Consider the following 24,239-nt stretch of genomic DNA (forward strand, 5'->3'; position numbering starts at 1 on the left):
ATTTATTTTTGGAGAATAGAGATCTTTATTATATTGAGTCTTCTTTTTGATGACAACATAGTATATCTCTCCATTTATTTAGGTCTTCTTAAAGCCTTTGAATAACATTTTGTGATTTTTTTCATGAAATTTTTATACATCTTTTGTTAAACTTATTTCTAGTCACTTTATTTTTTTGATGTTGCTATTGTAATGGCAAAAAAGTCATTATATTCATTCTCATGCTTAAGAATGAAATTGACTTATGTATAACTTCTATTTACAACCTTGCAGAATGCTTCTATTCATTCTAACAATTTGTCTCCAGATTTCCTTGGATTTTCTATAGACAATCATATTTCCTGTGATTAATGACATTTTTATTTCACCACCACTAGTCATGTTTTTCATTTGTTCTTCTTTACTGTGTTGGACAGGAGTTCTAACTCATTGCAGAAGGTAAGTGGTGATAGAAAGTATCCATTGTCTCATTCCTGATTTTGTAGGGAATCTTTCTAATGTTTTACCATGAAATGTGATGCTTGCTCTAAGATTTTGATATCCTTTTATGAATTGCTTATTAAGTGACTTTTCTCCATATATTGAAATGAGCATACTCTTTAATATACTTATATGGTGAGTTACACTAATAGATGTACTTAAATTATCATTGCATTTCTGAAATAAACCCAACTTGACCATGATTTATTTATTTATACAGAGCTGAATTATATTTATTAATAGTTTGATTAAGATTTGTGCTTTGTGCATCTATTTACATAAATGAATCAGTCTTTATTTTTCCTATCTATACTGGTTGTCTATTTTTGGTATCAAGGTTAAACTAGCCTTGAAAAATTTGTTGGGGAATGTTCCCTCTTATTTATCTAAGAAGTTCTCTAGAAGATTTTACATAAAATTGGAATTATCTGTTCTTTAAAGATTTGGTAGAACTCACTAGTAAAATCATCTTAGCCTGTTGTATTTGTTTACTTAGTAGGTAAAACTTTAATTGCTGATTCAACTTATTTAATAAATATTAGAAGATTCAGGATTTCTAGTTCTTCAGTCAATTGTGATAGGTTATATTTTTGTAACAAAATCTATATTTTTTCTAAATTTTCTACTTATTAGCACAAAATTGTTTTTAGTATTATTACCTTCAGATCTTCAATGTATTTTAGTTACATCCTCTTTTTATTCATTCCTCAAATTCTTTATTTGTACCTTTTGTTTTTTCTTTATCAATCTTACCAAAGATTTGTCTATTTTTTTAATCTTTACAAAGAAACAGCTATTGACTTTATTATTTCTCTCTGTTGTATGTTTTTGTGTCTATTTCATTATTTTCTGTTTTTATCCCTTCAAGTTTACTCTGATTTTCTTAAGTTGGATGCTTAGCTGATAATTTCTGCCTTTATTTTTTCTTAATATAAGCTTTAAGGTTGTAAATAATTTAAGCACTATTTTAGCTTTATGTCACAAACTCACACACAGGCATGTGACCAACTCAGCCCTAATGTCCAAGTCCCATTCCTGCAAATAGTCACCCTTTGGCCATTCTTGATGCACACTGTGGCATAATCCACCTCAGGAGGACAGCCCCAAGAAAGAGGTTCAATTTAGGCCCTGGAAATAGACTTGGAGCTGTTTAGGCAGGAAATTGGGGGTTCCAGGTACCTAGTAGGTGGTTTAGAAGTGAAATATGCAGGCTTCAAATAGATACATTTTCTTGACCTTATAGACTACTCACCTTGTAAAGATGAGAAAACCTAGAGGAAGGCCAGAGTGGGGCCCTCTCAAATTAGAGGTTCAGGTCAGGGCCTCTCTTGCCCATATCCAAAGACAGTACCATATGAGACAGGAAGCATGCTTCTTTCAAGAGGAAGAATGCTGCCACAGCAATCAGACAAGAAAAAGAAATAAAAGGCATCCAAATTGGTAAGGAAGAAGTAAAATTTTAACTATTTGCAGATGATATGATACTATACACAGAAAACACTAAAGACTCCACTAAAAAACTATTAGAACTGATAAATGAATCCAGTAAAGTTGCAGGATACAAACTCAATATACAGGAATTCACTGCATTTCTATACACTAATAATGAAGTAACAGAAAGAGAAATCAAGAAAACAATCCCATTTACACTTGCATCCAAAAGAGTAAAATACCTAGGAATAAACTTAGGAGGTGAAAGACCTGTACTCTGAAAACTATAAAACCCTGAAGGAAGAAACTGAAGACGACACAAACAAATGGAAAGATATTCCATGCTCATGGATTGGAAGAACAAGTATTGCTAAAATGTCCATACTATCCAAAGCAACCTACACATTTAATGCAATTCCTATCAAAATACTAACAGCATTTTTCACAGAACCAGAACAAATACTCCTAAAATTTGTATGGAACAACAAAAAACCCTGAGAAGCCAAAGCAATCTTGAAAAAAAAGAACAAAACTGGAGGTATCACAATCCTAGATTTCAAGATATACTACAAGCTGTAGTAATCAAAACAGTATGGTACTGGCACAAGAATAAACACATAGATCAATGGAACAGAATGGAGAGCCCAGAAATAAACCCACAATTATATGGTCAATTAATCTTCAACAAAGGAGACAAGAATATACAATTGGAAAAAGTCTTTTCAACAAATGGTAATGGAAAATACTGGACAGCAACAGGCAAATGAATAAAACTGGATCACTTTCTTATAGCATACACAAAAATAAACTCAAAATGGATTAAGGGCCTAAATGTGAGACCTGAAACCATAAAAATCCTAGAAGAGAGCACAGGCAGTAATTTCTCTGACATTTTTCTAGATATGTTTCCTCAGGCAAGGGAAATGAAGGCAAAAACAACCTATTGGGTCTACATCAAAATAAGAAGCTTCTGAGGAGCTAAGATGGTGGCATAGTAGGAGGACCCTATGCTCCTCTCATTCCTAGAGCACAACCAGATAACTATCAAATCATTCTGAATACCCATAAAAACGACCTGAGTACTGACAGAACAAACTGCACAACTGGAGGGAGAGAAGAGGCCACATCAAGGAAAGTAGGAAGTGCAGAGACATGGTTTGGGAGAGAAACAAAATAAAAAGCTTCTGCATAGCAAAGGTAACCATCAACAAAATTAAAAGAAAACCTACAGAATGGGAGAAGATATTTGCAAATGACATATCTGATAATGACTCAATATCCAAAATATATAAAGTTGTATATATATACAACTCAATACCCAAAAAGCAAATAATCCAGTTTATAAATGGGCAGAAGTCATGAACAGACATTTCTCCAAATAAGACATACAGATGACCAACAGATACATGAAAAGATGCTCAACATCATTCATCAGGGAAATGCAAATCAAGACCACAATGAGATTATCACTCGCACCTGTCAGAATGGCTAAAATCAAAAACACAAGAAACAATTTGTATACCTGAATTTAAATAAAAACTTAAAAAAATTTTTTTAAACACAAGAAACAGCAAGTGTTGGCAAGGATGTGGAGAAAAGGTACCCTCATGTAATGCAAATTGGTACAGTCACTGTGGATAACAGTATGGAGAAAAAAAGAAAAAAAGATTTTTTTTCTAAAAATAGAATTGTCAAATGATCCAGTAATTCCACTATTGCCAAGGAATACAAAAACACTAATTTGAAAAGATATATGCACCCCTATGTTCATTGCAGCATTATTTACAAGAGTCAAATTATGGAAGCAGCCCAAATGTCCATTGACAGATGAATGGATGAAGAAGATGTGAGATATATATATATATATATATATATAATGGAATATTATTCAGCCCCCCCAAAATAAGGAAATCTTGCCATTTGCAACAACATGAATGGAGCTAGAGAGTATAATGCTAAGCAAAGTCAGTCAGAGAAAGACAAATACCATATCATTTCACTCATATGTGGAATTTAGGAAACAAAACAGAAAAAAAAAAAAAAAACAGAGAGAAACCAAGAAACAGACTCTTAACTATAGAGAATAAACATGGTTACCAGAGGGGAGGTTGGGGGGGACGGTGGTGAAATAGGTGAAGGGAATTAAAAAAAAAAAAAAAGGAAGAATGCTGGTTACAGTAAGATGAGGCAGAAGAAGTATTCTGTGCAGAGATATGAGGGTCAGGAAATTTGGGGAGTACAGAGAAATATGGATTTCAGAACAGGCAAGAGATACATGGTGAGACTAGCTGGCCTCTATATTGTAGAACTCTGAAGTAAAATTTGGGCAAAGTCACAGTGGATTCAGCCTTTATAAGAACTATTCTCTCTGCATAAAATACTCTTCCAACTCTACTCCTGATTTGCTGCATCCCTCATTCATCTAACTCATACATACTTCAGGTCTCAGCTTGAGTTTCACTTTCTCTAGAAGGCCTTCCTTCCATCCCCTTATTAATTTATCACCCTCCCTCTTAAATTTTTCCAAAGAATCTATAATTCCTCTTTTGTTATAGTCAATCACATAGCTGACTTTCTGATTATTCAGGCTGGAAGCTTTCTGAAGACTTTTGTTTTGTCCTGCATCATATCCCCAGCACCCAGAAAATGACTGCAACACATCTGGTGATCAAGAAATATTTGGCAAATTAATAATTTGGCCTTGGGGCACCTGGGTGGCTCAGTCAGCTGAGCATCCGACTTGATTTCAGCTTAGGTCTTGATCTCCAGGTCCTGGGACTGAGCCCCACGTCAGGCTCCGTACTCAGCAAGGAGTCTGCTTGAGATTGTTTCCCTTTCCCCATCCCCTCACGCCCCCCAAATCATGCACACTCCCTCTTTCTCTCTCTCCCTACAATAAATATATCTTAAAAAATAAATAATTTGGCCTCATGATGCTTGAGTGGCATTGCTTGATATGGTTGAATCCAAATAGGATATCAGTAGAATATCAGCCTTTTGATGTTCTTCCACTTGGAATAATGTCATTTTACATACAACTTTTCAAAACCAGTTACTCAGACAAAGGTGGTTTATTTTGATATCTAAAACACTATACAGGATTCTCTGGAAAATATAAAATCATCCTGCTGTTACACTATCATTTTAGAAAAATAAAAAGGCTTGGATTATATACTAGAAACACCCCTTCATCACATATAAAACATTTCTGCTGTTACCTATAGTAAAACAGACAAAAGGACAACTTGAAGGAGAGGGAACGGTCCTGAGTTTGGGTTGGGATCTACCCACCCCAATCCCAAGAAGTGAAGACAAAGATGAAAGAACTAAGATGCTAGTTTGTGGTGGGTCCCCTCAATAACCCAATCGGTTCATGTGGACAACCCATCTGACATATTCAAACCACTCTTTGACTCACTGATGGTCATTATTTGGAGACTTCCTCCAAAGCAAGCACATGCTGGTTGTTAAAATGATGTGGAGGTCAAACAACAGCGCTACCCCCTGAGAATCTTGCTCCAGGATTCATCCTTGGTCCTGATGAGTAATTCCGTGGCTGTACATGATTCTGGGTGCAAGTCCACAAATACTGGGGCATTGCCTGAGTGTTACTAAAAATAACAAAGGTTTCAGGGCTGGAGACATTGTCAACCACACTGTCATGGCAATCTGTGTCTCCAGGACTCAATGGTGGGGGAACGATATGTAACTGATGACCCTGACAGAAGGAGCCGGTGAGTACTTCAGCGTCAAACACATATATCAGTTCGTCTACGGCTGATGTTTTCTTGACCTGGTATGCTAGGTTTTTCAGGTTCTTGGTGAAGTATATACCAACTCCGTATTTTGGGTCTGATAAAAGAAAAAAAGTTAAAAGATTATTAGGATCTGATGAATCATATTGCCTATGTGGGTACCTCTATGCAGTCTCTCTCTAGTCCTCCAAATAATCACCACCTCCTGGTCCCAAGTCCCTGTCTGTAGCAAAGACACCTAAAGTTGTTCTCTTGAAACAAATTATCATTGGTATCATCAGCCTAATAATAGCTTACATTTATATATCTACCTTCCTTTTAATTTTCCTTCCTCCCTCCCTATTTTTTTCTTTACATTTACTTCGGATTTAATGGAATATTGTTGCAGACTCGAGAGCAGCACTGAACAACAGAAGTTCAATGTAAGCCATATATGTAATTTTAAATTTTCTGGTAGCCTGATAAAAAGGTAAAAAGGAACAGGTAAAATTAATTTACTAATTTTTATTTAATCTGTGATATCCAATATGTTATCATTTCAACTTGTAATCAATATAAAAATTATTAAGGAGATATTTTACATTCTTTCCTTGGGTAGTGATCTTTAAAATCAGTGTATATTTTACACTTACAGCACATCTCAATTCAGATTAACCACATTTTAAGTGCTCAGTAGCCACACGTGGCTAGTGGCTACCAACTGGACAATACAGCTCTAGGGCTTCAAAAAATGACTAAGACATGACCTCTGTTCTCAAAATTTTATAAATGGAACTCCCCACTCGTAAACAGTTAAAGTACAGCACAATTTTATGTGGAGAAAAAAAAATATTTTGAGATAAAAATCAAAGATTTCTTTCCTGGAAGTTTCTTCTTGCTCTTGGTTCTTCCACCCATTGAGTTCTTGCTACTTATTATGTCAGGGGTAAAAAAGATAAAGCTCAGAACAAAGTCAATTGAATATATATAAATTGGATATATATATATGTATATATATCATATATAATTTTTAAAAAAATTTATTTTAGAGAATGTGAGAAGGGGGAGGAGCAGAGGAGGAGGGAGAGAGGGCAGAGAAGGAGAATCCCTGCTGAGCATGGAGCCCGAGATAATGCGGGCGCTTGATCCCAGGATCCTGAGCTTGTGACATGAGCCGAAACCAAGAGTCAGAGGCCCAACTGACTGAGCCACCCAGGCACCCCATATAGCATATATAATTATTTTTAATCAAAGCATAGATTATGGTCTTGAAAGGTTTTCTGAGAGAGGAAAAGGGTTTTTTGAACCAGAAGTCTAAAAACGTAAAGGATTCAGAGCATGGAGTTTATGCCATATGTAACAGAGGAGAGAAGGATAAAAGATATTCTTAGAATAGTTATGTCACTTCAAAATAAATAAAGTTCTTCCTTCCACCTGGTGGAAAGAGAAGAAACAGAGAGGACATGACTAGAACTCTTGGGGACTCTGAGAAGGGACTCAGTTCACTGCCCCACTCCCTCAAGAGAGCCCTGGGAGTCAAGATAGGGCAGAACAACAAGAACCTCAGAAAAACAGGGAGTAGGGGACTTCCAGAGTAAAAGGAACCATCGTGTGACTCTACTGGGTGCAGCCCCCTCATCCAGCATGGCCGTTAAGTGGAAAGCAGTAACGGCTGGGGAAGATGTCCAGAACAGGTGAAGAATGCCACAGAAGACCTTGCATTTCAGCCTGGAGGATGTGCACACGCAAAAATTTCCTGCGCTGCAGGAGGGGCACAGACAATGGCCTAGAAAGGAATTCCCTCGGCATGAAAAACAGAGTGCCCTGTGTAGACACTAAGAACAAAGAGCACTATAAATTTAAGCACAGGAGGGTGCTAATGACCAAAGCCCAGGGTGGTTTTTCCAGCAGAAGACATCTGGAGACAGAGAACAGACAGATGCAGAACCAGACCACTCTCCCCACAGTGCCTATCCCATCATCTAAAGCACTCTCAGAAGAGAAGAAGGAGAAAAAAACTTGCAGGAACTGAGTTTAAACCCCAAAGGGACTAAGAAAACTCTGAAAATGACTGAGTTCATCTTGAGCTGTCAAGATGGGAGTTTTCCACCTCTGTAGACATGGGAGCATGAAAGGTAGGTAAAGTTCCATTTTAGAGCTATAAAGAAGACAAGCCCCACACCTGAGTTTTGTGGAACTGTAGATTTTTGTACCTGTTGGAGTTACAGATGCGGTAACAAAGGAATGTAGGAAGTCCGGAAGCAAGAGCAGGAAGCGACTCCCTGGGCCTGCAGGAGTGAGGGAAGGTGTCCACCCGGAGACGCCACTTGAGCTACGTCTGGAAGAAGGAGTAGGACTTTGCAGGGCTAAAAAGGGGTGAGGAGGGAAGGCATTCCACAGGCAAAGGCATAGAGGCATGAAATATCCAGCACATTAGGAAACTCTGAGCAGTTCCTGGCTGAAGTGTGGATGAACACAGTGAGTGATGAGGCTGAGGAAATAACAGGGGGGGTGGGGTGGCGGCTAGGTCCTTACATGCTCTGCCAATGAGGTGGGAGTTTTACCTTGTAGGCAACTAGGAAGGCAGATATTATTAAACAAGCATGTATGTTTTTAGCATGACAATTCTGGAAGCAGAGAAAAGGATAGGTTGGATAGGGCTGTGGTTTTGAGGGAAGGAAAGGACCTGTCATCATCTAGGCCCAGGGGAAGAAGAACAAAGGCAATAGGAATAGAGAGGTGAGGCTGGGCTGAGAATGTCGTCAAGAGGGAACTAATAGGGCTGTGTGACTGCCTGAACCTAGAGTAAGAGGAAGGAAGGAATGGAAGATGATAAACTTTCCAGTTGGGGACTTGGTATATAGATGGTGATGGTATTAGTCAGGTTAGGGAGTATCAGGGGTGGGGGTGGGAGGAAGCACCTGTCTCTTAGGGAAAAGTATGGCCAAGGAAAAAAGTCAGTCTGAGGTGGCTATGGAACATCTAGGCAGAAATATTCAAAAGACAGTCGGAAATATGGACCTGCAGGTCAGGAGAGAGGAAGGGGGTTAGAGTTACAAATCTGTAAGCCATCATAGAGGTAGGAGTTGAAACTATAGGTATAGGCAGACATAGGAGAGTTAAAAAAAAAAAAAAAAGCTTCCTTTAGAACGCCAGAAAACACCCAACAGGTGGACTCACTAGATTATAAATTACAAGGGCAGGAACTCTTTGTGTTTTACTGTTGTATTCCTCCCACCTAGCACAGGGGCTGACTCACAGAATGTGCTCAAGAAACACTTGTGCAATGAATGAATGAACCCAGTAAGAAAAACTGCAAGCATGGAGGCTCCTTCTTGCTCTATTCAGCCACGTCCTACAAGCAAAAGATGAATACAGAACTGGCTGGAATGCAAGCCAAGATAGAAAATATAAATATATAAAGCTTCATTAATAGAAGACCCCTTTGCCTATAGTTGGCCATCTAAACTGACCAAGAGTCCCATAATTTGGAAATTTGCAGGGGTAAAAAAAAAAAAAGCCAAGAACCTTTGTACTCCATATGAAAACTAGGTTAAAAAAGAAGAGTTGCAAAACAACTTCAGTGGTGATAAAATGTCTCCTGGTTCTCAAGCACCTTTGGTTAAGCACGCTCACCAGACATGTTGGCTCAAGTCACATTATGGACAGTATCTTCCCAATGAGTTTATTATCTGAATCGCCTCAGGCAGTGGCTTTAAGCTAAGAGCTAGGGACATGGACAGAGCACAGAGGCCAGTAGGTAAAAGACCAGAATCTTGAGGCTTAAAGACTAGATGGAGACAAGACCTTTGGCTGGGTTTTAAAGATACAAATTGACCAGAAGTAAACAGGCTTCATGCCTGCTGAGGTTTTAAAGGAACCGTATTGCTGAAGAAACTGTAAGCCTGGCTGTCAGTAGCCTGAGAGCATTCAGCAAGGATCATGCTATATATTTTGAAAGGTAAAGATCAAGAACATAGTCAATGGATCAGGCAAAATCAAGCCACATGGCGAGGTATCCTCCATGATTATTACTAAACATCTTTGCCTCCTTTGGAGAGATCTAAAGGGGACAAAACAGCAATTAAGTATGCAATATTGTTGTACAACTGAAAAGAGACATGGAAGCTACACATAGTAGAACTCCCATAGCTGAAAAGGATCTTAAGATATTGTTTACTTCACCTCCAGATGCTCTCTAATTCATTCACTAGCAGGCTACAGGAAATGAAGAAGATGGAAGAGAAAAGAGCAACTTATTAAGTTCAGGAAAATGCCCTTTTAATTAAGGGATGAGGTTTGGTAGTGTTGATAATAATTTTGTGGAGCTAAGCCAAAAAAAAGCTTCTGGGTGCTCTCTGCAGATAAAACACACAACCACAGAAAAGAGAAAAACAGTGAACTGTAGATCTTACCGCTAAAGCTTTCATCAACATTAAACGCATCAGCAACAAAACATATGAAGGACAAAACAAAAAATATGACCCTTTCCAAATTACTTGATCACTATATCCCAGTTGCAAGGGTCTCCCTCACCACAGCAACAAATACTATGAGTGATGAGTCATCTGCTGAGGTCTGCTCACCAATCCCCACATACAGAGGCCCTGAAGATGAGGGGCTGACACCTACCGCGGGGCGCCGAGTACATTCTTTGAAAGCCAACTCTGCATACTGCTTCACAGAACTGGTAGGGAATTTGCTGAAACAGCCTGTGGCTCACAGGCTTCCCATGTGTTCTCCCTTCCATCATTTGCTTCTTTTTTTGGAAGACAGCCATGAGAACCACGTTGTCTATTTTCTCCACCTATGACCCAAGGATATGAAAAACTGAAAAAAACTGGAAAAAAGTGAGAACCACTATTTACATTGCTAGATACTCTACTTCAAAGAGAAAGGATCTTATGTGCATATTACTTGGCATGCAACTTGCTTTTCATATAAAGTGTTTTAAGAGTCTCTCCTGACCCCACCCCTCTCCTACTTTGACTTCTGTCTCTTCAAAATTCCCTGTCCCTTCTTTGATAAATCCATGTAATAAAAATTCACTGAGCAATCCCTACGTGCCAGGCACTGGTAATGAAATGGTCAACAGTGTAGACAGTCTTTGCCTTCTTAAAAGCTCACAGTTTAGTGAGAGGTAAAAATAGGTAAACAATTATAATACAGTGTGATACATGCTATTCCATTTCTTTTCATGTTGCTTCAAGATAGGCAGAGAAGTTTGCCCTGACACTTGATCGGTGCTTCCAGTGATGTCCTGACATCATTCCTACCTCCTGATTCCAACTACACCCTCTGTGCCTGCCCACCCCTGCCCGCCTTTCAGTCTTAATCCTAGGGGTCCAGGTCAACGAGCAGCTGGCTTAGAGTCATCAGCAGGTGAGTTTTTCTTTTGGTTACAGAACCAAGTGAGAGCAAGACAAGTCAAATCCTTCCCTTAATTAAGTATACCTTTATAACCTGCAAACCACAGTTTTCAAACTGTTTCTTCTGATCCTGAATTTCCTCCGCTGAAAGCTTTAGGCATCTCAGAAATTTATTCCTTTTCATTTCATCCTGGTTTTGGGGTTGCCAATCAGTCCATTGTCCTAAAAATGAGTAACACAAAACTTTGTCTCAATGCTCTGTGAGAGGAAAAACGTTTGTAAAGAAATTTAATAAAACAAGTTATAGAAATTTAAAGGAATGGATTAGCCAGTTTAAACTGTATGGCTTATATCTTATATGTTTAGGACATGCAAGGAGAGTACAATATAATGAGAAGGCATAGGATAAAAGAGGGGATTAATAAATTTGTCCTCGGGCGCCTGGGTGGCTCAGTTGGTTAGGCTACTGCCTTCGGCTCAGGTCATGATCCTGGAGTCCCCGGATCGAGTCCCGCATCGGGCTCCCTGCTCAGCAGGGAGTCTGCTTCTCCCTCTGATCCTCCCCCATCTCATGCTCTCTCTCTCTGTCTCATTCTCTCTCTCAAATAAATAAATAAAATCTTTAAAATAAATAAATAAATAAATAAATAAATAAATTTGTCCTCACATGATTTGGATTAAGAGGCTGAGGGAGTGAGAGAAAAAAGAACATTAGTATATACTTCCCCCATCAGTGTTGTAATGATGATATATAATTGTGTTGCTAATAGGAAATGTTTATATTTCTGGCCAGGATGCTCATCAACAAAAAGATACAGGCATAACAACACATTAAGGAATGATGAAAAATAGTATGGCATTTATATAAAACTTTTTCAACATTTTCAAAAAGATTTCATATCTGAACTTCATTTGAGCATTACAACACCACCACTGAAACAATTAACACACTTTTACAAATAAGGAAATCGAAACTCGAAGTTAAGTGACTTGCCCAATATCACACAGCTAAAACAAACCTGGCTTTCACCGGTGCTTTCTGCAATCGGCAAGGCAAAATATTTGGTACACATGTCACTCATATGCACCCAACCACAAAGAGCAAACTTTGGAGATTAAGAGTTTATGGTGTCCTGTCTTCCCTCCCTTCCTTCCTTTTTTCCTTCCTTTGTTCCTTCTCCCTTAACTTTCCTACCTTCCTTTTTAAATTCAAGGGACAACCTGTTATTGCCTAGCAAATCCTTTTGGAATAAATATACATATAGGCGAACAAACAGTAAACCCCAAAAAGACTTATTTTCTTTTTAAAAGATTTTATTCATTTGAGAGAGAGAGCATGAGCAGCGGGGAGGGGCGGAGGGAGAGAGAGCGAGAGAGAGAGAAGCAGACTCCCTGCTAAGCAGGGAGCCTGATACAGGGCTCGATAACCAGCTGAGCCACCCAGGCACCCCTCAGTTTATTTTCAGTTTGACTTAAACCCAAGTAAACAAAAATGACATAATTCCCAGCACATTATTTAACCACAGAAAGCAGATGATAAATCCAAAGAAATTCACTAGAGGGGCCAAGTTGTAAATCTGGGAAACAGGGGGGACAAAATTCCATATCAGAGAAACTGCAAAGCCAGGAAATTTCAAAGGAAGATACTATAAATTAAATCTCGAGAGCAACAGCTGACCTTTATAAAGTATAGTAACAGAGTTCAGTTCACCTGAGTTCAGCAAACATTTACTGAGCTCCTATTACCTGTCCAGTGCTGGGTTGGACACCAGCGACTCAAAGATCCACAAACTCCTACTGTCAGAAGCACTCCCCAGGAAGGATTACAATGGCAGCATAAAAGAGGAAACACCTAACTTCCATTATTTAAATTGTATCGCTCTAATGGATAGTTAGTTGATGTTCCTTGTAGTAATAACTCATTGAAAATTTATCCATTTTGTTAACTAAGGTCCTAATCTAGTTGAGAGAGGGTCAGTGTGTAGGAGCCTCGGAAACACAGCTGTGGAATGATATGCTTAGTCATCAACTATCAAAAGTGCCACCTTGCAGCAGAACAAGGGACTCACAGGGCTAATTGCCAATAGTCGGGAGAATGGGTCAACCCTATGAGTGCAGTGAGTTTAAAGTAATGCCACAAGCTTTATAGACCAGTGTTTGTCTCTTGTTCTCTTGGGAAGTATACTGGTGTTAGTTTAAATACCCACAGTCATTACCTTTCAAAAGCTAAGTAGAAATCATAATCTTTGGTCTCATTCTCGTGTATTATTTTTGAATGCTATTTCTTTATGCTCTATGTTTTTAATTTTTTAAAGATTTTTTTATTTACTTATTTGAGAGAGAGAATGTGTGTGAGAGAGGAAGAGAAAGCATGAGTGGGGGGAGGGGCAGAAGGAGAAGCAAGTTCCCCGTTGAGCAGGGAGCCCGATGTGGGACTCGATCCCAGGACCCAGGGATCATGACCTAAGCCGAAGGTAGATGCTTAACCCACTGAGCCACCCAGGCGCCCCTCTTGTGTATTATTTTTGTCCATGTTTTTTGACACTGGGTTTTCTGAGGAATGTGGATACAACACTTACTGTGAACTCCCACTCACTTTGACCATGTCTACCTGAATTATTTTTACAAACACAAGGTGAAAATGAGGTGTCCTTTGAAAATTTGCATCTGAATTTTTGTACCAAACCCATCAACATTGCAGTGAAACTCACCTTATCTTTGTTAAAATCCTTCAAGGCTCTCCCTTGTTTCAAGAAAAACTCTGAACTCTCATGTGATTTATAAAGTCTTTCATCATCTAGACCCTGCCATGGTCTGATTGCTTGAAAGTTTCTTTACCTTACTAATTTCTACCTATTCTTCATTCTCCATTCATGACACCTCCTCTGAGAAGGCTCCCCTTGACCTCCCAGGTCTGGGTTAGGTGTCTAAATTGGTATTCTGAGACCCGATTCCAATGTCTGTGTGTGTAGGAGGTTTCCCATATATACAACCAAGCAATTCTGCTACTATCTACCCAAGGATAGCATCAGATTCCATAGGTTAAGAGTTCAGTCCTACAAGACTGCTCCCCAACACACGCGCGCACACACACACACACACACACACCCTTCAGATACCAGTCGAAAGCCAGACTGTTACCCATGCTTCTGGCTGACTAGCTATAAACTGAAGGTTCCAATGACCTGCTCCTTGGATTTCAAACACCGGTTTCCAGTTCAGGTTGTTACCTGTACTTTTGACTGGCTAACTATAAGTCAGAGGTTCCCATGATCTCCTCCTCGGGTTCAATTAATTTGCTAGAGCAGCTCACAGAACTCAGAGGAACATTTTACTTACTAGATTACTGGTTTTTATACAGGTATATTACTCAGGAACAGCCAGACTGAAAAGATGCATAAGGCAAGGAAGGAAGGGGGAAAGAGTGCAGAGATTCCATGCTCTCTCCCAGCAAGCCACACTCCCTAGCTCTCCACGTGCTCACCAACCTGGAAGTTCTCTGAACCTGTCCTTCTGGGTTTTTATGGAGGTCCGTTAGCTACTCACAGCTGACTAAATCATTGACCATTGGCAACTGATTCAACCTCCAGCACCCTCCCCAGAGGTTGGGCTGGGGGATACCGAAAGTTCCAATCCTCCAATCACAAGTTGGGTCTCCTGGCAACCAGTCCCCATCCTTAGGCGCTTTCCAAAGTCACCTCCTTAATGTAACAAAAGACATCTTTATCACTCTCAACACTCAGGAAATCCAAGGGCTTTGAGAGCTGTAAGCCAGAAATGTGGACAGAGGCCAAATATATGTCACAAATGTTTTGATCATCTGAATGATGAAATATATATATTCTAAATTGCAACATCACAGTGCCTGTCCGAGGTGCTCCCACAGAGCATTTTCACCCTCCTCTTTCATAATTAACTTGCTTGCTTCTCAGTATCCTCAATTAGATTTTGAGTGGAAACAATGTCCATCTTATTATTGTATCCCCAGCACCCACCACATGCTTGGCACATATCAGGGATACAATATACATCAGTCCAGTAAATAAATGAAATAAGCTTCTGTCTCCCAAGGTGGCATTTACAACAGTATAATTTTCCTAGTTAGCTCTAGGACCATGTTAAAAGGTCTTCTCCAGACCCAAATTCCCAGTCATCATGATGAATTTTTGCCCCATTGAATGGGAGATACTTGAGTGTACTTCACAGCATGAATGAATAGTTTACTTTGGTGAGAGAGCTCAAAGTAATTTTAAGGTTCCTAATGCTGCCAGCAACAAATACGTAAATGCAAGAAAACTCAAATAAATGAATTAATCAGGTAGAATGTGTCTGTATTTGAATGCTCCATTTGTAGAATTAGGGATGTACTTTTTCCCCCAGAACCTGGGCTTGCGTTGCTGGAGGCTTTCCATTTAATTGCCTCTTAGGCAATCCATTTCATCATAAGTAAATCCAGTCATGTATGTGCACCTGCATGTGTGCGTTGTGTGTGTGTGTTCATTTACTAATTAACCCTGCTGGTAGAAAGACAGCCAAAAAACGGTTATAAAAGGTTATGGCTTAACACAGAACCAGCATGATTTGCTCTCTCTTCCATGCTGTCTCTCACCCACATACATACAGACGCACTCACACCCATAAGGAATAGTTGCAAGAGCTGACTTTCCAACTTGAAGTTACTCACCTGACAAGCTCCAAAGGGCTAGCTCCTTTTTTCTTGCCATCTCCTCTTGAACTTCACACAGCATAAGTTCAATGTTCATAACGACCTCAATGACATCAGCTTGGGCTCCTTTAATCTCTAAAATTGCCTTTTCCAGACTGATAATCTCTGAGATAGAGACCCTTAAGGTATTCTGAAGCTGAGTCAAAATGTCATGTTCCTTTTTCCCAAGGTAGAGGATATGATTGTTCTCAATGATATGGTGGTCCTGGGGGGTCAGTATCCTTTGGATCCAAGCTTGGGCCTCCTTCATCTTTTCCAGGTTGGATCCCATCAGACTGATGGCAGGAGATTTAGCTTTGAGCCCATTTTCTCTTTTCTCCTCTCTGGTCAACTGGGGGACTGAAAAGACTGTCATAAACATCCACAGAAGGCAGGTGGGTTTTAAACCAGAGCAGAACAAAACACCAAGGCCAATATTTGCCCCGAGGACATTATGACCATTGCCAGCAGCAGCAGCTTCAATTAAGTGCCTATCTCTGATTGCTGTGCTAGATATGAAGGAAATCTAAATGTATGGTTTCCGGTCTCCTTGAGAGCAGAGTTTAGCCTGAAAGGGGTTGGTTTTATCATGCCTTGCCCCTGCTGTGTTGCATTTGTCAGTTCACAGATGAGTTAATCTTGTGATATCACCCTGGATGTTAACCCACTATTATACCTCAGAGATGCAGGTCGGGTTCCAGACCACCGTATAAAGTGAATATTGCAATAAAACAAGTCAAATGAATTTTTTCGTTCCCTAGTGCATATGAAAGTTGTGTCCACACTATACTCTAGTCTGGGAAGCAGGCAATAACATTACATCTAAAAAACAATGTACCGACCTTAATTTAAAAATACTTTGTTGCTAAAAAATGCTATCATCTGAGCTTTCCGCGAGTTATAATCACTGATCACAGATCACCATAACAAACACAATAATAATGAAAAAGTTTGAAATATTGTGAGAATCACCAAAATGTGGCATAGAGACATGAAGTGAGCAAATGGCTGTTGGAAAAATGGCACCAATTGACTTGCTTGATGTCAGGTTGCCACAAACCTTCAATTTGTAAAAAAAAAGAAAAAAAGGCAGTATCTGTGAAGCACGATAAAACAAAGTACAATAAAATGAGGTATGCCTTTATGTCCCACTGAATGAGATTTTCCTTAACCTCTTGCTACTACTGAGTTTGAAATCAAACATCTCTGAAAGCCATACAGCTTAAAGAGTGAAAATTCATTTTGAAAAATATGTATTTCTGATTATAAAAATAATACATTTATTTTTGATAAATTAGAAAATTATCCAAGTTTAATGAAAGGAAGATATACCCATAACTCTACTAACTGGAATTCCTTTTCATATCTTATCTGTATGTAACAGGACATTTTACGCCTCCATGGAATTTGGAGCTTAGCAGCTTCTACTGCTTGACATGGTATCTCCCAGCAGAAAAGGTCAGGGAACTTGATTCCAACCCACCCACGTGTACCCTTCTCTACAATCCCCCTCCATAAGGAGCAAAGATATATATAAAAAAGTAGACTTTCTGATGGATTAGGATAACTTTGAACCCAAATTGCAAAAAAAAAAAAAGTTGGCGGGCAATGGACTAGATGAGAGGAAATTCATAGGCGAGGCACTATCTAGAATATATAAAGAATTCTCTCAAGTTATCAAGGAAAAGGAAGAACCTAGTACTCAGCTGGGCAAAACACTGCACAGAAAAGGAAACACAAATGGCCCAGATACGTGTGAAAAGATGCTCATCTTCGCTGGCAACCAGGGATATGAAAAATTATCCACCAGATTGGCAAACAATAAGTCTGACGATATTAAGGGTTGGGAAGGATATACAGCAACTAGAACTTCTGTATATATTTATGATGGATGTAAAACTGGAAAAACTACTCCCATAATTATATTTTGTAAAGAAATTTTTGTATGTGTGTATCAGGAGATATGTATAAGAAAGCTCACCTCCTTTGTAACAGCAAAAACCTAGAAATGACCCACATGTCCTTCAGCAATGGAGTATTATTATAGCAATGAAAAGGAGTGAACTTTAGCTATTGGATGAATCTCAGAAACATATTTTGAAGGGGAAAAGTAAATTGAGCAACTACTATGTTCTAGGCATTGTTCTAAGTGCTTCACATAAATTATTCTGTTCACTCCTCGCAACCTTCTAAGTGCTATCAACAGCCCCATCTTACAAATGAGGAAACTTCTTCAGAGTTATTAAGTAACTTGCCCATGGTTATAGGGCTAGTAGGTGTGGGCAGTCTGACTCTAGTACTCACATAATTCTGCCTCCCTGTAAGTGATCTGAGGTTAGCAGTGGTAATTAGCATCTTTCCCCCTGGTGGAATAGTTGGGTGGTACCAGGAAATATGAAACAGTACCAGGAGAGACCCAGAAGTAAGAGAGGGTCTGAGTTTAAAAAAAAAAAAAAAAAAAAGCCAATGTTTTGGACAATAGAAGTGACACGTGTTCTTAAATTGGAGGCATAGGGATTTTGTTTGTTTTTTAACCCTTGTTCTGCCTGGGAGTTTATATTACTTTTTAGGAGAAAATAGAGGCAATACATGGTGATACTTCATTTATCCATCATTACTGGGGGGGGGAAAAATTGTTCTTCTGGGTAACTAATTGTTCAGATCACTGAAGGATACACTTCTAGCACCAAATACATTAGTTAAATATTTATGAGTTAAATTACTTAGTTTATTAGGTAAATATTTATTAGTTAAATATTTCTAATGAAAACACATTTCCCTGCCTTCCTAAATAGTTTAACTTTTCCTTGATAACCTGAGATCATCACCATTAGCCATTATTAATGTCAATTACTGTCTTGCACTATAATTATAATTCCTTTACAGATGTCCTTAAAAATGACTGAAGTAAATGTTAACTCCTGGCCCTATTATTCAGACTAACAACATAGAGACATTTGTATGTTCCTTTTCCATACTGTCCTCACCTAAGCCTCCTATCTACCTTCCTTAGATTCAGTCTTGTTCCCCACATATGCACTGCATTTGTTTGCTTCTCTGCATTTTCTTTGCCTTGGGTGCCCCACCCCACCAGCTCTAGCCATTGAAAACTTGCCATCCTCAAAGGCCAACTTAGAACCACTCGTCCAGGAAGCCATTCTCAACCCCTTCAGGTCAGAAGGACTCTCGCCCTCCTCTGGGCCCTCTAGGTAGTTCGTCCAGCCTCTCATTCATTATTCTTTGGCCTTTGTTTAATGCTTTGCAATTTACAGAACATTTTGACGTACATAATCTCCAATTATCCTGACAAAAGTCTGTCATTATCCTCCTTTTACAGATAAATAAACAGGTTCATAAGAGGCAGAGTCACAAACCACAGCTCTTCAAGTACCCCCTCCTTCATTTCCAACACCACTGGACCACAGCACGTCCATACATGAGCTCTTCTGTTAAAGCGTATAAGCAAATCGTTGTGACCCTCATGGGAAATACCCTAACAGCTTCTATTGCTCATTGAATGTCTAGTGTTTTTAACATTTATAGACTACTGTAGATCAAAAGACTATTTCAGAAGTATATACGTCCCAGTTGTCATGAGGCCATTTCAACTCCATCAACTCAAACTCCACTAAAGGAAAGGAGTTATACAACACAGTCAATCTTTCTTCAACATCAACCAGGGTTAGTTAAGTCCAGTGATCCACAATTCTGGTTCAGTAGCAAAACTGACTAGGAGCTCCTGAAAAATATGCATGCTTGGCCCTGATCCAGAGCTCCTGAGTCAGAATATGTAGAATTGGGGGCCATACATACTTTTGTTTGTTTATTTGTTTAAAGTTTCTGTCATGATCCTAGTGATTCTCAGGTTTGGGTAGCATCAGGTAAATCCATTTATTATTATCTGGTATGACTGAGATGTGTTTTCTATAATGGCTAATGAGTAACCCCATTTAGATGTGACCCCATTCAGAGCAGAAAGAGTAACTGGCTTAGTCAGCTTATTGAAGGGCAGAATTTTTCTTATAGAAAAATTATAGAGAGCTATCTATGAAGGAACTACCCACACTGTGGATTACCCACTGTGGCTTAGCCTCTCTCTATTCCTATCACGAAACTGGACTGGGCAAAAATAGAATCATGTTCAGATACCGAGGAAGTTAGTATCCGAACAGGAGAAAATATATTTGGCTTATTTCTTCTTGTTGTCCCTTCTATTAGTTAAAATGATGAAGAACAGGATGAGCCCCTGGCGGGTGGACCCTACTTCTAGGCCGGTGAATTTCTTACTCACCACTGTAATTATTGAAATCACGTAGCTTGGTTTTTCTCTCTGCCACTTCAGCGCTGAAAGCCTATAAGAAGCAAAACAGAGCAGTCGTAAGTGGGGCTTTTAGCCATTGTCATCAAAATCCCCCTTCCTACCTGCATAAACCACACTTGGCCTCATCCACTCTGTCAATCCCCATCCCCGCTGCCACAGATCTACAGCAGCCTTTTGGAAAGTCCTAGGAAACAGCAATCACAGCACCAAATTGTGTCGTACCATGATCTATTAGAACACCTAGGGGAAACAAGTATAGAAAAACCGGAAGGAAAACCAAAACCTGGTATAAAAAAAAAAAAGAATGTATATGTATATCCCAAGGCAAAATGTAACCATTCGTTCATTCCACAAATATTAATGCTCTGGTTATTGCATATTAGGCACTGAACCAAGGCTGCGGCCATGTCACCGGAGAAGACAAAAATAGGCAGATGCTCTTGTAATTAATAAAACAGAAATGCACTTGAAAAGATTGTTCTACAGTTTCTCCTTAGCACAGTGCCTGGTTGATGCAATATACGGCAGCTATCTTTATTATTATCGCCTAGGGGAGCCCTCAGATTGTGGTTGATCTTTCTATTTTTTTTTTTTTTTTGAACTGCCACATACATTTTTGTTTGTGTATTGAAGAGAAAGAACCTTCTTTTCTGATGCAGTTCATCCCCCTTGTAGGAAGATGGTACTTCCTGAGCCGCTCAGGGATGCGCTCGGGCCATCTATCTGGGCCCATCGATCGAGCTCTGCTTTAGGGGGAACTTCATTTGCAAGACAGGATGATTCACTGTGTCTGGAAGGTGAGCTTCTTCACTGGGTAACTGGCTGGCAGGTCAGCTGTGGAAGAGACACACTGGTGTCCTGGAGCTGGCTGACATTGGCTAATGAGAGCTCACCGTGGGCATCTCTTCCTAACTGCACCTTCAGAGATGTCAGCAATGAATATCAACAAATGCTACAAACCTCCCTGTGCCTAGTCAAGCAGCAAAAGGAATAAGAACCTTAACACTTGTTGCAGGAAAGTGGAAGCTAGAACAAGTATGAGTTTGTTTTCTTGTAGGGAGAGAGAAAATGGCAACCACCCACCTGGAGACAGGCTGTGAGGTGGAAGAGTGAGCAGTCAGAGGACTAGTGTTCAGAGCCACTCTGTCTGCCAGGCACCGAGCAAGGCCCTTTCTACCCAAAACCCAGACCCACGCCTGGGAGCTTGCGCTAGCACTCGGATGTTGCCATTGGCAGAATCAGAAACCTGTCTTGAAAATCCATTTTAAGTTGCTGTATCTTATTTCCTTTCCTTTTTTATTCTTCCTTAACATCATGACAGCCCCTTCTCGAAGTGCCAGCTAAGCGAGAATACAGCCCAGAGATGGTACTTTAAAGGCGGAACAGCACAGCACTATATACTAATTATGCTGAATATATCAGGGACCTTCTCACATGTTAGAAACTCAGCTTAATCTGCCCACTCTAAAACAAAAAGCTGAGGTGAAGTGAAAACTAAAGAAGCTGGACACACAGATCTCTGCACTCAGACACACGGACACACTCCCCTACACACTCGTCCCTCCCTTTTGTATCAGACCACAACTGACTTCCCTCGGGGTCACCTACAGAGAAGTTAAACAATTGATTGAATTTGGGGACAGTACTGGGGACATGGCATAAGTAGTCAAAGATACCTCTGTGTGAAAGAATTAATAATCTAATTGGGAAGAAAAGATAACAAACGAGTCACTTGGTTTCGTCTTCAGGTCAGCACTCTGTGAATTACAGTTCATGACAGCTGATACAACAGCTAGCCTTCATGGAGGGCTTCCCTGGGTGCCCGGTACCGTTCTAAGTGTTTTATGTGTATTAACTCATTTAATGCTCACAACAGCTCCAGAGGATGGTAGTTATTATCCTCCCTTTATTTTACTTTTTTTTTTTTCAAATAAGCTCTACGCCCAAAGTGGGGCTCGAACTCACGACCCCGAGATCAAGCGTTGCGTGCTCTACTGACTGAGCCAGTCAGGCTCCCCTATTATCCCATTTTAAAGATGAGGAAACTGAAGCACAGAAAAGTATATTAACTTGCCCCAAGAAGTTGACCAATTGGAGAGGAGAAGACAAAAAATTTGTTTTAAATATGCTGGATTTAAGATGACAATCGGATAACCAAGTGGAAATGAGAGAGGGTTAGGTGTATGGGCCTGAAGGTGGCTCAGAAGACAGGACTTTGCAGAAACTGTAAGAATACTTGTGTTCGGGGCGCCTGGGTGGCTCAGTCGTTAAGCGTCTGCCTTCGGCTCAGGTCATGATCCCAGGGTCCTGGGATCGAGCCCCGCATCGGGCTCCCTGCTCAGCGGGAAGCCTGCTTCTCCCTCTCCCACTCCCCCTGCTTGTGTTCCCTCTCTCGCTGTCTCTCTCTCTGTCAAAAAATAAATAAAATCTTAAAAAGAAAAAAAAGAATACTTGTGTTCTCAGAGCAGGAGAGAAGAGTGAGGGGCAGAGGACCCCAGACTGAAACTAAAAGGTTGCTTATCTTTGAGGAGCAGGGGGAGAATAAAGGCCAACAAAGGAAAAGCGGGAAGTTAGGTAGCAGGGTAACATTGCTGCTTTAATGACAGTCTTTACTAGGTCAGAGGTGGGCAATTAAAAAAAAAATTAAATTCACCAAGTTAGAACATCACTGTGCTGTACAGGGCTTAGCTCATGTCTTACGTGATGTTATTGAATGAATGAATGAATGAATGAACTATAGGACATTTCTAAAATATTACTTACCATATATGTCTCCAGTTCTTCTGGAAAGATCACAAACTTTACAGTTAATTGTTTTTTCAAATGGCATTTGGCAAAAGTTAAAACTTCATCAAACATAATCTCGGCTGCTCTATTGCTCTGTATACCAATGTTTCCAGTCCCAAGGGCAGGAAAGGAGATAGAAGTTTTATTTAGTTCAAGGCATTTCTCCAAACATTCCCTCACTGCAATTCTCAGTACCTGTAGGAAAAACAGATCAGCCTTTGAGTCAAAATAAAACTTCACTCACCCTTCGATCCTGCCCACATCTTACAATGCCAACCTCTACTCTCCCTCGGGGTCATGGCCATGCCTCCTTAGAGAGCAGGAAAGGCTCCACTCCGTGGAGAACCCATGACAGCCTTAAGGTTAGATGATGAGAAACAGAAGTCATTGAGGGGTCTGTTTGGGCGCCATGATTTCTCCCAGTTTATATAGCCTTGTCCATCTCCCCAGGTCAGAGAGCCAACCATCAGTTTATCCCATTCACCTGCCACTTCCAGGTTGAAACAAAGAGCTCTTGGAAGTTTAATAAAGGAGACAGAGGGAAAAATCCATAAGCAGCTTTATCCAACATCTTTAAGATATGTCCTAATGTTCTATGTAATTTTTTCTCGAGAAGTGCTAATATATTTGGCAGATTTAAACTTTCCATCAACATTTCAACATCCAAACTGAAGTACAGGAAGGTTGTCTGTGGAAGGGCCTTGGAAAACTGGGGGGTAGGTGGTGACTGGAGGATGGGTTTGGGATTAGAGGGCTCTTAGTCAAAGAAGGACCAGAAATGGTGACAAAATAAAGATAAACAAAGACAGAGAAGGGGACTGTTTCCCTCTCTCCACATTTGAGTGGGTCCCCCCACTCTTTAATGTGTATGTTTTATGTGTCTCAGGTGAAGAGTTGGCCAGGAAGCCAATCTGCCAATCTCTACCTCAGGCATTGGTGGGAAGACACCACAGGTAATAGATTTACCTGGAATAATACTGGAAGGGAAATCCCAGGTCCTCCTGGCATTTAACTGATGGAGGGAAATACAGAGAGGCTGAATTCCAGGCCCGTTTAGGGAAAGGCCAACAGGGTCACAGAGGGGTGAGGAAAACAGGTGTGCAGACTGAGGGAGCCCACTCTTTCCAGGTCTGTTTGCAGTATGCCAGCTTACAATTTAGACATGGGTTAGGTAATATTTAAAATTAAATTTCTTTTTTTTTTTTTAAAGATTTTATTTATTTGACAGAGACCCAGAGAGAGAGGGAACACAAGCAGGGGGAGTGGGAGAGGGAGAAGCAGACTTCCCGCTGAGCAGGGAGCCCGACGCGGGGCTCGATCCCAGGACCCTGGGATCATGACCTGAGCTGAAGGCAGACGCTTAACGACTGAGCCACCCAGGCGCCCCTAAAATTAAATTTCTTAAGATAACT

General features: G+C 40.0%; 1 protein-coding gene across 6 annotated transcripts in view; it reads right to left on the reverse strand.

Moving 5' to 3' along the window:
* Window positions 1-4,840: 4,840 nt before the first annotated feature.
* The window catches only part of PARP9 (poly(ADP-ribose) polymerase family member 9), a 29,055-nt gene continuing 9,656 nt past the window's right edge, over window positions 4,841-24,239 (reverse strand). For all 6 annotated transcript variants that reach the window (XM_032406667.1, XM_032406668.1, XM_032406669.1 and 3 more), the window contains 6 exons: window positions 22,804-23,022; window positions 20,011-20,071; window positions 15,699-16,079; window positions 11,100-11,236; window positions 10,278-10,452; window positions 4,841-5,763 (listed from right to left, as the gene is read on the reverse strand). In XM_032406667.1, coding sequence (XP_032262558.1) covers window positions 5,396-5,763; window positions 10,278-10,452; window positions 11,100-11,236; window positions 15,699-16,079; window positions 20,011-20,071; window positions 22,804-23,022 — 1,341 coding nt within the window. In that variant the 3' untranslated portion in view covers window positions 4,841-5,395. The remainder of the gene's footprint in view (window positions 5,764-10,277; window positions 10,453-11,099; window positions 11,237-15,698; window positions 16,080-20,010; window positions 20,072-22,803; window positions 23,023-24,239) is intronic.

The sequence above is a fragment of the Phoca vitulina genome, unplaced genomic scaffold (genome assembly GCF_004348235.1).
Source record: "Phoca vitulina isolate PV1807 unplaced genomic scaffold, GSC_HSeal_1.0 scaffold8, whole genome shotgun sequence".
Taxonomy (NCBI): domain Eukaryota; kingdom Metazoa; phylum Chordata; class Mammalia; order Carnivora; family Phocidae; genus Phoca; species Phoca vitulina.